Source organism: Mizuhopecten yessoensis, unplaced genomic scaffold (assembly GCF_002113885.1).
Source record: "Mizuhopecten yessoensis strain PY_sf001 unplaced genomic scaffold, ASM211388v2 scaffold2383, whole genome shotgun sequence".
Classification (NCBI taxonomy): Eukaryota; Metazoa; Mollusca; class Bivalvia; order Pectinida; family Pectinidae; genus Mizuhopecten; species Mizuhopecten yessoensis.
The window spans coordinates 384,917-398,005 of NW_018404519.1; the positions used below are offsets into that span (position 1 = coordinate 384,917).

The window sequence follows — 13,089 nt, forward strand, 5'->3', positions numbered from 1 at the left end:
GGTCGCTGCTTTCGTGATAACATCGCTGCTGCCATATCTTTTGTATGACCGATCGAATAATGGGTTAAATGTTTGTGTATGACAGCTCTGTCAGCGTTTTCACTACCTTCGTAAAATCCGACGTGGCTCGGCATCCTTAGAAAACGTATTTTTGCATATCTACGCTAATAAGGAGGTTTCTTATACAGACTACAGACCAAAAAGTGTGAGTGAAGGGATTTCACCCTGTGGGATCACTATTTTCGGTTTAACATTTTCAAAGAAAGTTAAACCAACACTTTGAAATGTCTGTTGGATAGGTAATTGGATATGAAAATGGGGGAGATGATCTTTCATGATACGACACTGCTATGTAGTATCACAGGCCTTCTTTCTCAATGTCAAATATCACAAAGACAATGTGTTGTTTCGTGGCGAATGCTTTTTGTATGAAAGTCTAATCAGATGATCGTTGGTTGCTTCTAAACCACATTGATGAAGGGTTATTTCATTCTTAGATTAAAAAAAGTTAGGCCTTTTCTTATCTCTTATGTAAAATGTATAATGTTTTAGAGAGATAATACTTCAATGAGTGATTTGCCATACACATCTGTTGGAATTGCACTTAGTCTGGTTTTGCACATTCCACCGAAGTAGAGTTTCGTCAAGAGGGAACGCAATATTTATATTCATTTCTCCATATAAACAAGTAGGAGAAATATGCCAGCCAGACCGTGACGTCACACCGAAGAGGACAGTTTTTAATATTAAAAGTATCAAATTTATTCATTTATTTAATGCAAACAATTGGAACATTCACAATGAGGTAATGCAGACAACTCGAACATTCACAATGAGTTTGGCCTGTCTACACTTTAGATGAAACATACCTATCTAATTTATATTTTGCTTTTAGTTTGATAAGAAGGACAAATGCATACATTAGCATTTCGCATATCAATAATATAAGCAATATAATTAACAAATCAAGAAGCACATAATTAAATCTTTAGTTAGTCGATGCAATGAGTCAAATGAAGCCAACATTAACTGCACTATGTAACCATTTCGTCCATCTAAGGCTCATCAGTGGTACTAAATGTAAAAGAATGCAACTCATACTCGTCACATCTCGGCAGATCTCGGCATATTCCGTACCTACATCAAACATTGATGAAGGGTACCGGAATCAGTCGAGGTTAGCCGGATGTGAAACAACATAGCTAAAATGAGCCGAAATATATATAACAGTATAATATAGCAAAAGCGGAAATGTGCCTATTAACTCATTATCACGTTGTATATATTCTATTTCATGTAAACCGTGCCAGAATAAATTACAGTTACAGGTTTTATTCAAACTTTGGCTTTATATAAAACTATGGTTTTATATAAAACTACGGTTATATATAAAACGAGTCCGCTAAGCTGGCCATAAACGCAGTCTCCAAAATTCTGACCAGTCGCCTGTTCAGAATTTCAGAGCCTGCGATTATGGCCATTTTTTGGCGGCCTTATGTAAGATATATTATATAACTTTATTTGTTTTACAACAATTATGAAACAAGTTATTACAACTTATATCAATCATTCTTGTTGGCCCGAATGTTAGCACGCGGGGGTCTTAATGTGTGAGGAAACCGGAGTACCCGGAGAAAACCCACATGGTCGGGCATGTAACCCCATAACTTTTCACGACATCTATACGATCTCACATACTGGCTGAAATATATCGCACGAATAATATGTACCTACGTACCTATTTGAAGAGAAAAAAGACAAACAACAATTGATGCTTTTATTTTTTGCTAGACGCGATGTCGAAATTTTCTCCTCCAGCCAACCTCATTTTGTTTATCACAACATGTAAGTCAGGTACACGAAATATTTTATCTGTGTTTAACAATATCATATATAAACTAAAAAATCGACCTCGGGACCATCGGGATTTCCAATACAAACATATAACTAAAAAAAAAAAAAAAAAATGATGGACAAAACATTTAATTTTAGGAAAAAATCACGCGTTTCCATTAAACTTTTATTAAACAAACAGTTATTTTGATAAAATCATTATTTTAGATTGTGTGTCCATTATCAATAACAGCATTGCCTTTATACCCCTTATACAATATAATGTACATATTATTTGACTGTACAGTTTTATAGTCAGTAAAACAGTTGGCTTCAGTGTGGATACGACCAGAGTCACAGATGCATTAACAACTGACTAAATAAATATATTGTTCGTTAAGTAAATATCTAGTGATAAATGATACCCATTTTCTATCAGTTCAAATTTCCATTATTAATTCACTAAATAATGTGGCGTACCTATGTTGTCTACAGATAATCTTACTGCGACGACATGGGTCATGCTATTCAAACGTTGCATGCAGTTTAAGACGGTTGGTCCCTGATTTGTTCAAAGGCATGCGCCATTTGCAAGACCATAAGGTCATCGAAGCTGCGGCCAACGAACATTATTCCGACTGGAAGCCCTTCACAACTTCCGGCGTTGACGGTCAAGGCCGGATGTCCGGTGGCGTCAAATGGAGCCGTGTTCTTCATCATTCCAAGAGTTAGGCGAAGAGTGTCTGAAGAAAAGAGGAATTAGATTTATTTAAAGGAACTTGTTTTGATCTAGGTAAAGGGAAATGTAGCTCATCATTACAACAAGCCAACTAAATATTGATCTAGCTAAAATATATTGAAAATTAAATGTAGACACCTTGTATAGTTCTTGGATTTGCACCACGAGTTCTGAGCCTACCATGAATTATGCCACACCTTGTATTATGAAACATCGATTTAACATTGATCGTTATGATGTAAGAGATCAATTTGCAGAAAGAAATATTTCACACTTAATGGCATTCTTAAATAAAACAAGATGTCGTTTCTATTGTCAGTTGATTTGCTCATTAACACCATATATTACCTTTTTAAAACACGAAGTCGACAAAGTGGTTAACATTTCAGCTGCAATTTATCTGGGCTTTTGATTGCAGAAACCAGTGAGTGCACTTTGCATAGGGTTTGTTGCTACAGCTTGTTTATTGATCTTTTCTTATTTTAGGAATAAATATTTCACACTTAATGGCATTCTTAAATAAACCAAGATGTCGTTTCTATTGTCAGTTGATTTGCTCATTAACACCATATATTACCTTTTTAAAACACGAAGTAGACAAAGTGGTTAACATTTCAGCTGCAATTTACCTGGGCTTTTGATTGCAGAAACCAGTGGGTGCACTTAGCATAGGGTTTGTTGCTACAGCTTGTTTATTGATCTTTTCTTATTTTAGGAATAAATATTTCACACTTAATGGCATTCTTAAATAAAACAAGATGTCGTTTCTCTTGTCAGTTGATTTGCTCATTAACACTATATATTACCTTTTTATAACACCAAGTCGACAAAGTAGTTAACATTTCAGCTGCAATTTACCTGGGCTTTTGATTGCAGAAACCAGTGGGTGCACTTTGCTTAGGGTTTGTTGCTACAGCTCGTTTATTGATCTTTTCTTATTTTAGGAAGAAGGCATACTAACAAATCTATATCGGTTTTATATCCCTATGAAACAAGATTTGTGGTGATTTTTTTAACCAAATTGTAAAGATAACATTTACCAAGCGAATTTAACGACATCTTGCATAAAAAGCCATCCACTGGAAATACATACGGATGATTTGAACGACGAATCGCTTTTGAACAAAACCTTGCTCGGACTTGCTGTTATAAACGAAGCTGTTATTATTTTGTGAGTTGTCAAATACCGACGTGTAGTTAAGTCATCATGTCATTTCTATTTGGGTGAATCCAAAATTTCGTAAAAATATCTAAAAGTTACAAAATTATATCTATATTAGATGAATATGTTCATGTAAAAAATAAGGTTTTGATAATAAAATAGTTAGAAATACTATTTTAACATATATAGTTCGTATTAAAGTTCTTTCAACGAACTTTGTGATCGCAAACAACAATTAAGGAACCGATTCACGATTTATACTACTTTCTTGTATATCGTAACTATTTCACTTTTTGTGACCAAACAAGTTCGTTTTGTACAATTCTAGGTCCCTTATCCATAGTCACATCATCAATCTATCACTGTGTACATACATATGTACATTTCTGGAGAAATTATTATCATATATTTTTCAACAAATAACTTATTGTGGAATTTTTGGATTCGTTTTACTTATTTATTATTTATTACTGTACTTTTCACAGGTGGTCAAAATTTAAATAGGCAATGACATAGAGATAAGTTTCGACTGAAAAAAGTTGCAACCCTCGGAAAACAATACTGGCTCTTCGGGACAAATTAAAAAAAAAACCAACATTGGGTGGTTTCATTATGGCAGCTGTGTGTATTAAAACAGGGACTTTTATCCTTTTACAGCTTGTGAAATGAGTGATATGGTACACGAGAGAAAACCGTATCACTGGGTATACGCTCGATTATGTACCAAATTATACCAAGCGATTGCGGTAGAAAGTCCATCGTCACATTTCATTCTACCAACTCCAGACTCCGATATCATAAAACAGTCTTAAGTCTAAAGTTTTCTTAAGTTTGAATTACCCAATCAAAGAAAAAGTTACGAAAAGTGACTGCATACGTGATTGCAAAAACGTAAGTCTAAGATTGTTTCGTGATCCCGAGGCCAGAACAAATTAACATTACAACGAACCACGAGCAGTTTGACATTGACGTTAGTGTGAAGTACCTAACACGGGTCTGTCAGTTGTGGGTAGCTCATTGGCTGTACAAGGCAGTGTTGGCATAACTAGAATGTCGTATGTCTGTAGCGCTTGGTCGTACGCCTTGGTGAGCAGACGATTGATGTTCTGGGCTTTGGCGTAGAATTTGTTCTGGTAGTTTCTGACCATGTACTCGGAAAGAACAGACTGCATTTTACAAACGATACTGATGTCGTGCGGGCGGAGGTTGAACCCTCGGGCTAAGGCTTCTTGCATGGAAGTGCAGTAATGTCCCTTCCAGTTCTCTCCATTCCCTGGTAAAATTGACCGAATTTGAGATCAGAACCATATAAAGTTGTTTCTTGAAAACTAAGTTTAACTTGAGTAAGGACAATGTAAAGTTGTCTCTTGAAAACTACAAACACAAACTATTTTTGATTTTCACACTACCAACAAGAAAAAAACATGATTTTATTGACTGCTTGGTGCATTGCAAGTCGGCAAGATTTGTGTTATATTCGGTTGAACAACATGTGAATGGCAAATCTCTTTTTGTCTTCGAATAACAGAAATCGGGAACTGCATTTCATCTCATTTGTTCAATTTGAAATTATAGATACCATGCACATCTTTTCCTGATACAAATATCTTTCTGTATCATTTTCCTATAGCATAACGGTAATAATGGTCGCCTCACTAATTGTGACGACAATTCATTTCACGACTGCTGAGATCGGTCAAATAAAAGCATGGTCACAAATCGAAATAAACCAAGTTACAGATCAATTTAGATCTCTCAGAAGACATTGCAATAACCATTTATTTGTATTTTTGTATAGTTTAAAGATCAAAGTATCATATCCGACCAAGTGAATGGGAAATTAATCAATTATAACTGTGAATAACACTCACCATTTCCTTTAAACATCATGTTATAGGCTCCTTCGTAACTTATTGGAATCCATAACCCCAACCCTACGAAATAGAAGCGAATAATGTTGTATGCAATTTAAAAATACAAATCAATTGTTCGATCTCCAACTTGTTCTTTGTAGTTTCACAAAAACAACATATTGCTGATTTTACGTATTTTTTTTATATTTATTGTTGATGCTAGCCAAGATTCTTGGAAACAAAATGTCATGTGTTGGATTCTGGAAATGCATCAATATCTCATTTTTTCGTAAATATTCCCAATGTTTCAGTACCATATCTAAACATCTGCTGGTAAGTGAAAGTATGTACACTCGGATATCTCAGAGGGATGCTGGTAAGTGAAAGTATGTACACTCGGATATCTCAGATGGATGCTGGTAAGTGAAAGTATATACACTCGGATATCTCAGAGGGATGAACGTAACAATAAGAGGGATGAACGTAACAATCAAACAATAGTGCACCTTTAACATTAAGTAATAAATACTGAATGCCAAAAATGACCTTCACTGCATCATACAGCTATTCGTCGTTCTAAGACTCATCGCTGATGCTAGAGGCAAACATGTTGGACATCCAAATTGGTCTACACAACAGTTGTAACAGAGGGGCAGGTGCGTTAAACACCCTTAACCTATGCATTTCAAAATTTCGAGGAGAACTAGTTGATTTCAAATTAAACTCATATTTAGTGTGTATATTATGAACCGTCCCACAACTCAAAAGAGATAACTGTGGCCATTAAGGTTACAACAAACCTCGAGGACTAAAAAAATCCACTAGCAGAGTCTTCCACCTTGTATATTGAAAGGTTAACGTAACACACACACAATTTTAAGGAATGCTTTTATTCTATTAGATGAAACTTTGAAACTTCGGACACTGAAACCTAATTTCACTATAAATAGTACACGAGGAACAAATATGTCAGTAAGATATTATGTTACTGAACAGCTCATTTATGTTTACCGTCGCCATTGAAAGTATGCACCAAATTGCGACCTACCGTCAGTATGCAGTGGTATGGACACCTCCTCTACCACGACCCCCGACTCTCGGAGTCTGTAAGCTGCCTCTCTGACACATTTCGAAACGTCATAGTCCACTCCGTCAAAACCTTCTGTCAGGATGCCGACTCGTTTACCTTCCACGCCCTTCGTGAGCTGTAAGGAACAAACCGTAATGTTTACTGAATAATATGTTTGTCTATACATTAGGTTTTTAAAAAAGTCGAAAGTTTATGTAATTGTCTTTTAATGCTGTTATTTCGTATATCTATATTAATAAATGATAATTTGTCCATTCATGGAGGACCACGTATGTACTTGCTAGGGTTGAGTAGGGAGGAACTACGATGTTTGGTGGTTGTCGGGGGTCTGTCCCGTCATCATATCCCGCTAGCACCTGCAACATGGAAATAGGAATGGTGCTCTCAACTATATATAATTGTTCATCCATGCAAAAAATCTCCACTCCACTTATTTTTAATAAAAACTGACAACAAAGACGTATTTCTATTTGGGCAGATTCTTGTGTAAAGAAAGTAGTCGACTCATGCACTGCAAAATTGCTTTACTTGCAAGGCGGTTTGTACAATCAAGTCACCGAAAATCAAGAAGGCCACAGTCGCCAGTCACTTACCTCGAGTAGAAGGGCACAATCCGCCACTGTACGCGTCATTGGACCGAGATGGTCCACAGTCATTTCTATAGGTACGGCCCCTGTGTAGGGTATGAGTCCAAATGTTGGTTTGAATCCCACTATCCCACACCAGCTGCATGGAATACGGATAGAGCCTCCCTGGTCAGCGCCGATTGCCATGTCTATCTCTCCTCGAGCGACCTGTTAGTACAAAGATGTCTTTAATTTCAATACAACACGAAGATCAATTATTACGTAGAGTAGTTTGTGTCCATTGACATTGAATGATCAAAATGGCAGTCGGTAAACCGGTTGTTCGCAACACAGAGTAATGGTATTTCCCCTACTTTAATTTAAGACCCACTACTTAAAACAACGTTCTTCCTGGTTACAATCCACCTGTCCTTCATGTATTTCCATCACTATTTACACAGACCCTTACAGTCATTTTTCAAGTCGTTCTAGCATCCTATTCATTTAACAAGAATATATAGCCTTAGTTTATTATAAACACTACCACAAATGGACAAAGTATCAGTGAAATAGAGTTAGCACTAAGGAATGGGAGCTGACAACCCAGTGTGTTTGCGTGGAGTGTACTTTTCACCAGAGAAGCGGAACCGCTACTGGACCCTCCCGTCGCTCGAGTGGGACAGTACGGGTTCGGGATTGGTCCTGAAGAGGAAGTCCATGACGTTCCAGACAAACACATATCCTCACATGTTGTCTTGCCAACGATACGCCCGCCTGTATAAAGAACACCGTTAGCCTTGGTGATACACCAATTCAACCCCAACGTCACCATACAAAATAAAGTACTTCACTGATAAACGGAAGATAAAGATTTTGCTAAAAATGTTGAGAATATATATCGAACTTGAGCTAGTTTACATAATGTCAGGCATGTTCATAAAAATACAAAACACCCCATACATGGTAAGCCACGACCTGACACAACTCTGCGTGCTCACTTGTCAGCTTAAAACAGAAATGAATTCAGTCTTTCGACATACCGTTTACTTAAAAAAAATATTTGGAGTTGTCGAGAAATCATTTTGATCATACAACCAGAACATTTAAAATCATGTTTACCAACTCCAGGCTTGATTAAATTATTGGTCAACATCAACAGGTTTCTGCAAGAATTTTTTGTAATAAAAAATGGATATCTGCCGTGAGAACAAAAACGGTCATCGCCAGGAGTTACCTTAATAGCTAACCAGTATGTGGACTATTTAGATATCAATGACAGTTTATCAAACAGGAAGATAAATAATGTCAATGAAGATGAACTATGACATGAAATAACGGGCAAAATCATATTACCAGCGTCTAACATCCTCGTAATGATTGTAGCGTCGAACTCCGGGGTGTATCCCTCTAGTTGTCTGTTACCATTCATCATGGGAACTCCAGCCACGGCTACATTGTCCTTGACCCCTATAGTTTTACCGGTCAGTTTACCAGTATCGGCACCCTTGATGTCACATCGCCAATACCTACACACAATATAGTATCCACAATCTTAATGTCACATCGCCAATACCTATACACAATATAGGATCCACAATCTTAATGTCACATCGCCAATACCTACACCCAATATAGTATCCACAATCTTAATGTCACATCGCCAAACCCTACACACAATATAGTATCCACAATCTTGCTGTCACATCGCCAATACCTATACACAATATAGTATCCACAATCTTAATGTCACAGCGCCAATACCTACACACAATATAGTATCCGCAATCTTAATGCCACATCGCCAATACCTATACACAATATAGTATCCACAATCTTAATGTCACATCGCCAATACCTACACACAATATAGTATCCACAATCTTAATGCCACATCGCCAATACCTATACACAACATAGTATCCACAATCTTGATGTCACATCGCCAATACTTACACACAATATAGTATTCACAATCTTAATGCCACATCGCCAATACCTATACGCAATATAGTATCCACAATCTTGATGTCAAATCGCCAATACCTATACACAATATAGTATCCATAATCTTGATGTCACATCGCCAATACCTATCCACAATATAGTATCCACAATCTTGATGTCACATAGCCAATACCTATACACAATATAGTATCCACAATCCTGATGTCACATCGCCAATACCTATACACGATATAGTATCCACAATCTTAATGCCACATCGCAAATACCTATACACAATATAGTATCCACAATCTTAATGCCACATCGCGGGTTACCAGACACACTTTCAGGTGTAGCTCATAACCCCCAAAATACAATATTCTTGACATATACCCATTTGTGCATCAACCCTAATCAAGTAAACTGAAGAACATTTTTTTGTGTGTTAAACATACTGACCAGGAATTATCTTTTGTTTCTTTGTGACCAGGTGTCCTTGGATACTTGACCGGAAGTTGTGGTTCTGGGATTTCCTGGATCCGCTGATAAACTTTCATAGTGCCCTTGAAATACTCTGTATATAACAAAAATGGCAATCAATGATCCCACTGTCAGTATTAAGCTTGACTGGACGAACATTTCTTGTATGCGGTATATATATTTTTGGTAAAGTTCACTACTGCTTCTGAATAAAAAACAGATTTTCTTAAATATCCCTCGATAAATATCAGGTAACATTATTTAGGAGCATACCACGGAATCCGTCTATTTCCTCCTCGCTGCACTTCAGGCGGAGGTCGTCTGATATCTGAGTCAGCTCAGACTTGGAGGGAAGCAGGACGGCAGGAGTCTTTCGGAATTCTGTAGACAATATGTACGATATTGTATAATCAATAAATGTTTTGGATACTTACATTACGGCATAGAATAAGTGTTAATTGGGAGAAGAACTGATGAACGAACAAACACTTAAAATTACGAAATCTCAAATAGATTTCCTTAGCATACCATGTATATAATATATATGTGTGTTTCATATACATCGTAGTTCAAATAGAAATATGATGTGTGGAAACCATTCTTCTTAATTCAGGTTGCGTTTTTTAATGACACAGCATTTAGCAACTCCTTGTTCCAGTCTACTCTGAATTGTTGAATGCTAGCTGTGAGCGCCTTAATGGCAGCACCGGCTGTATGCTCCCCAGAGACTTAAGAAATATATTGGCTGGTTGCAAAGGTCTAATAACGTAGGATACTAATTTGTGAATCGCTTTGAGACGACCTACGACCTAGGTTTTGCTAAAAGCGGTATAGAAGATCCTCAAATTATTATTAATTAATTATGAACTATCTCAAACATTTTTGAAGTTGATTACACTCACGTTCGTTGTATATAGTTAAAGCTTTTGGTGCGCTATTTAATTTTCACCTCTTACTGTTTCATTATACTTTTTGATCCGTTCCTTCAGTGTCAATCAAAGGAGGGAGTGTACTTACCAGGCTGTTTAGGATCGCCCATTGTCGTCCCTGACTTTAGATGATTGTAGCAGGACTTTAGGACCTCTCATGGATATCTGCGAATATTGTGACAAAATTCGTAAGAACGAAGTTTGAAACTCGAACCAAGTTTATGACAGTTCTTAATGCTTATGAATTCATATACTCCAAAACATATTCTTTATCATCAATTTTTTAAGAATGAAATTTTGAGTAACTTTATGATACAGCTTTTGTTTTTCCTCTTCATTTGTTATCTTCTTCGTTCCCGTTGTTGTCGTTTTTTAATCGATTTGATGTGCAAACGTTTTATAAAATATATATTTCTAATTTTCTCCATACTTACAATAACTTAAACATGACTTGTTCGCTTACCGATGTCTTGTAGGGGATTTGTATGGTCCAACTGCCGACGTGACACCCGCCTTATATATGTGTCTGCGATAATATATTGAGGTCAATATTTGAGGTTAAGATGTTCTGTGTTAACGATATACAGATACACATTGAACAATACGAATGTCACTGAATCCATATACCTACTAATTAGATACATTGTGTGAGAGAACATATAGTAAATCTGACTGAAGATCACCGTAAACACTATGAATATGTCATGTAATTGTGACATTATTCACCAATAGGTTCACTGTCTGTGACACCTAATTTAACATTCTATTTTTCCAGACAGAGCGAAATATCAAAACGATTTTTCATTTTCACAATTCTTGCGTTATGAGTTCCGAGTAACTGTCCATTTATTAAAATAATCAGGCGAGACCCCGATGGGATCATGACCCATTTTTATGGAATTTTAAAGAGATATTAACCAATACATAAAATTAGGAAATATTAAATGACTGAATTGCTCTGAAATACGAAATTATTGAAAATCTTTTTTTTTTAAAGAACCAAAATGAAATCAGGGAAAGTGACAAGAAGATTAAGAATGCATAGAAGGTGACTCTCCCTTTTTTGTTATGTATCCAAAATATTAAAAACTAAAACATATTAACTTTGTTTGTCGTTTTCACCATATTCCATTGGAGTAGGTACGGGTTTTACAGTTCAGTATATCTGATGTTCAATATTAACAATTTGCTCTTTTACAACATGACACACATATGGAAATTAATCTACGCACAAAATCATTATTTCTCCTAATGAGAAACAACGTTACTGTATTGTGACAGACAATTTAGAAGGAGCGTTCAGTTCATAAAGCTGTCACACTGGGATGACAGTCAACAGATGGCTGTCTCCAGCGTCCTTGTTTCTGTTTTATGTTAGCTTGGTTACACTGCCTTATTCTCAATGTCGTAAAGTTCATAAAGCTAACAGAGCCGTAAACGAGTCTGTCTCGATCTAAAGCCTCGCATCGATACAGACACAGCTATAGCGCAGGAATACATCCGAATTAACATTTTCATAAAAGTCATTGACACATGAAACAAATATTAAACACGATAGTATTTTGTGAAGCATTCAGCACATAAGCTTTCACTTACATGAAAGGAAGGAACTATTTCACTAGTAGTACTTTGACCGGAAATAGATAATCCAGCTTACAGATTTCAAAACCTACTACAAAGGAAAAATAATAAACTGATGGACTTATGTTTACCGCCGAGGCACATATACAATCAAATATGAACGAACATTTGTATTTTTTATATTTTGTTTTTATTATTTTTTATATTTTCATTTATATATATTATTTTTCCATTTAGTTACTTATGTGAATGAGTGCTATCTTTGTGAAGATGAGGAAAGAGAAATAATTAGTTAGGGGGACAGAGGGTCAGTGATTTTTATTAATTGGATTATCAGATTGTCAGAGCTGTGTGAATCGGAGAGTGGCGGGAGGTGGTCCGCCATTGGTTATCAGTTTTAAGATAAGGAGTTGAGGTGAAATCATGGGACTTTATGAGAGCAATTAATCTTGACAATACGGTCGAAGGTTTAGGGTGAAATATTGATAGAAAATTACTAGAGTAACAGGAACAGGATATTGTGTGTGGTCTGAGTTTGCTTAATGATAAAATTTGGTGTGATAGTGTTTTGAAAGTCAGTTATAGAACGTGCGTTAGAGAGCCAACATTTGAACTGTGGTTGATGAGTGAAAGAATTTTCATTGTATATATGTAAGTAGATGTACATAAACAATAAACAGAATTAAGCGTAATGAGTCAAGCTTACGATATCAAACGACAAACCAGTAAACCCTTCACTTTTTTTGGCAGCTGGGTGGAACATTCGAAACAAAAACGGACATGGACGTATTTGTGATCTCAACCAAGATGTGTTAGAGGAGGTACTGTCGACAGGAAGATCATTTACCATAGGTGAAGAATACGAAGAATCCTAAGCGCAATATATGAGAAAAAAAGGAAAATCAACATTGT

At 36.2% G+C, this 13,089-nt stretch overlaps 1 protein-coding gene across 1 annotated transcript; it reads right to left on the reverse strand.

Moving 5' to 3' along the window:
• Window positions 1-1,928: 1,928 nt before the first annotated feature.
• LOC110445813 (amidase-like) lies at window positions 1,929-11,112 on the reverse strand. The gene is made up of 12 exons (XM_021490609.1): window positions 11,060-11,112; window positions 10,685-10,761; window positions 9,941-10,048; window positions 9,647-9,761; window positions 8,597-8,769; window positions 7,878-8,017; window positions 7,271-7,471; window positions 6,959-7,033; window positions 6,636-6,792; window positions 5,606-5,668; window positions 4,720-5,007; window positions 1,929-2,576 (listed from the first exon to the last, which is right to left on the reverse strand). Exons 2-12 carry the CDS (start codon window positions 10,704-10,706, stop codon window positions 2,380-2,382), a joined length of 1,539 nt encoding a protein of 512 aa, XP_021346284.1. The 5' UTR covers window positions 10,707-10,761; window positions 11,060-11,112; the 3' UTR covers window positions 1,929-2,379.
• Window positions 11,113-13,089: the final 1,977 nt, after the last annotated feature.

Excerpts from the sequence above, each read along its gene's own strand:
- LOC110445813 (XM_021490609.1), bottom strand. The coding sequence starts at position 10,706 with ATGGGCGATCCTAAACAGCCTG. Across the intron at positions 7,034-7,270 it reads ATTGTGCCCTTCTACTCGAG|GTGCTAGCGGGATATGATGA; the intron begins GTAAGTGACTGG and ends TCCATGTTGCAG. Across the intron at positions 6,793-6,958 it reads TTCCTCCCTACTCAACCCTA|CTCACGAAGGGCGTGGAAGG; the intron begins GCAAGTACATAC and ends TGTTCCTTACAG.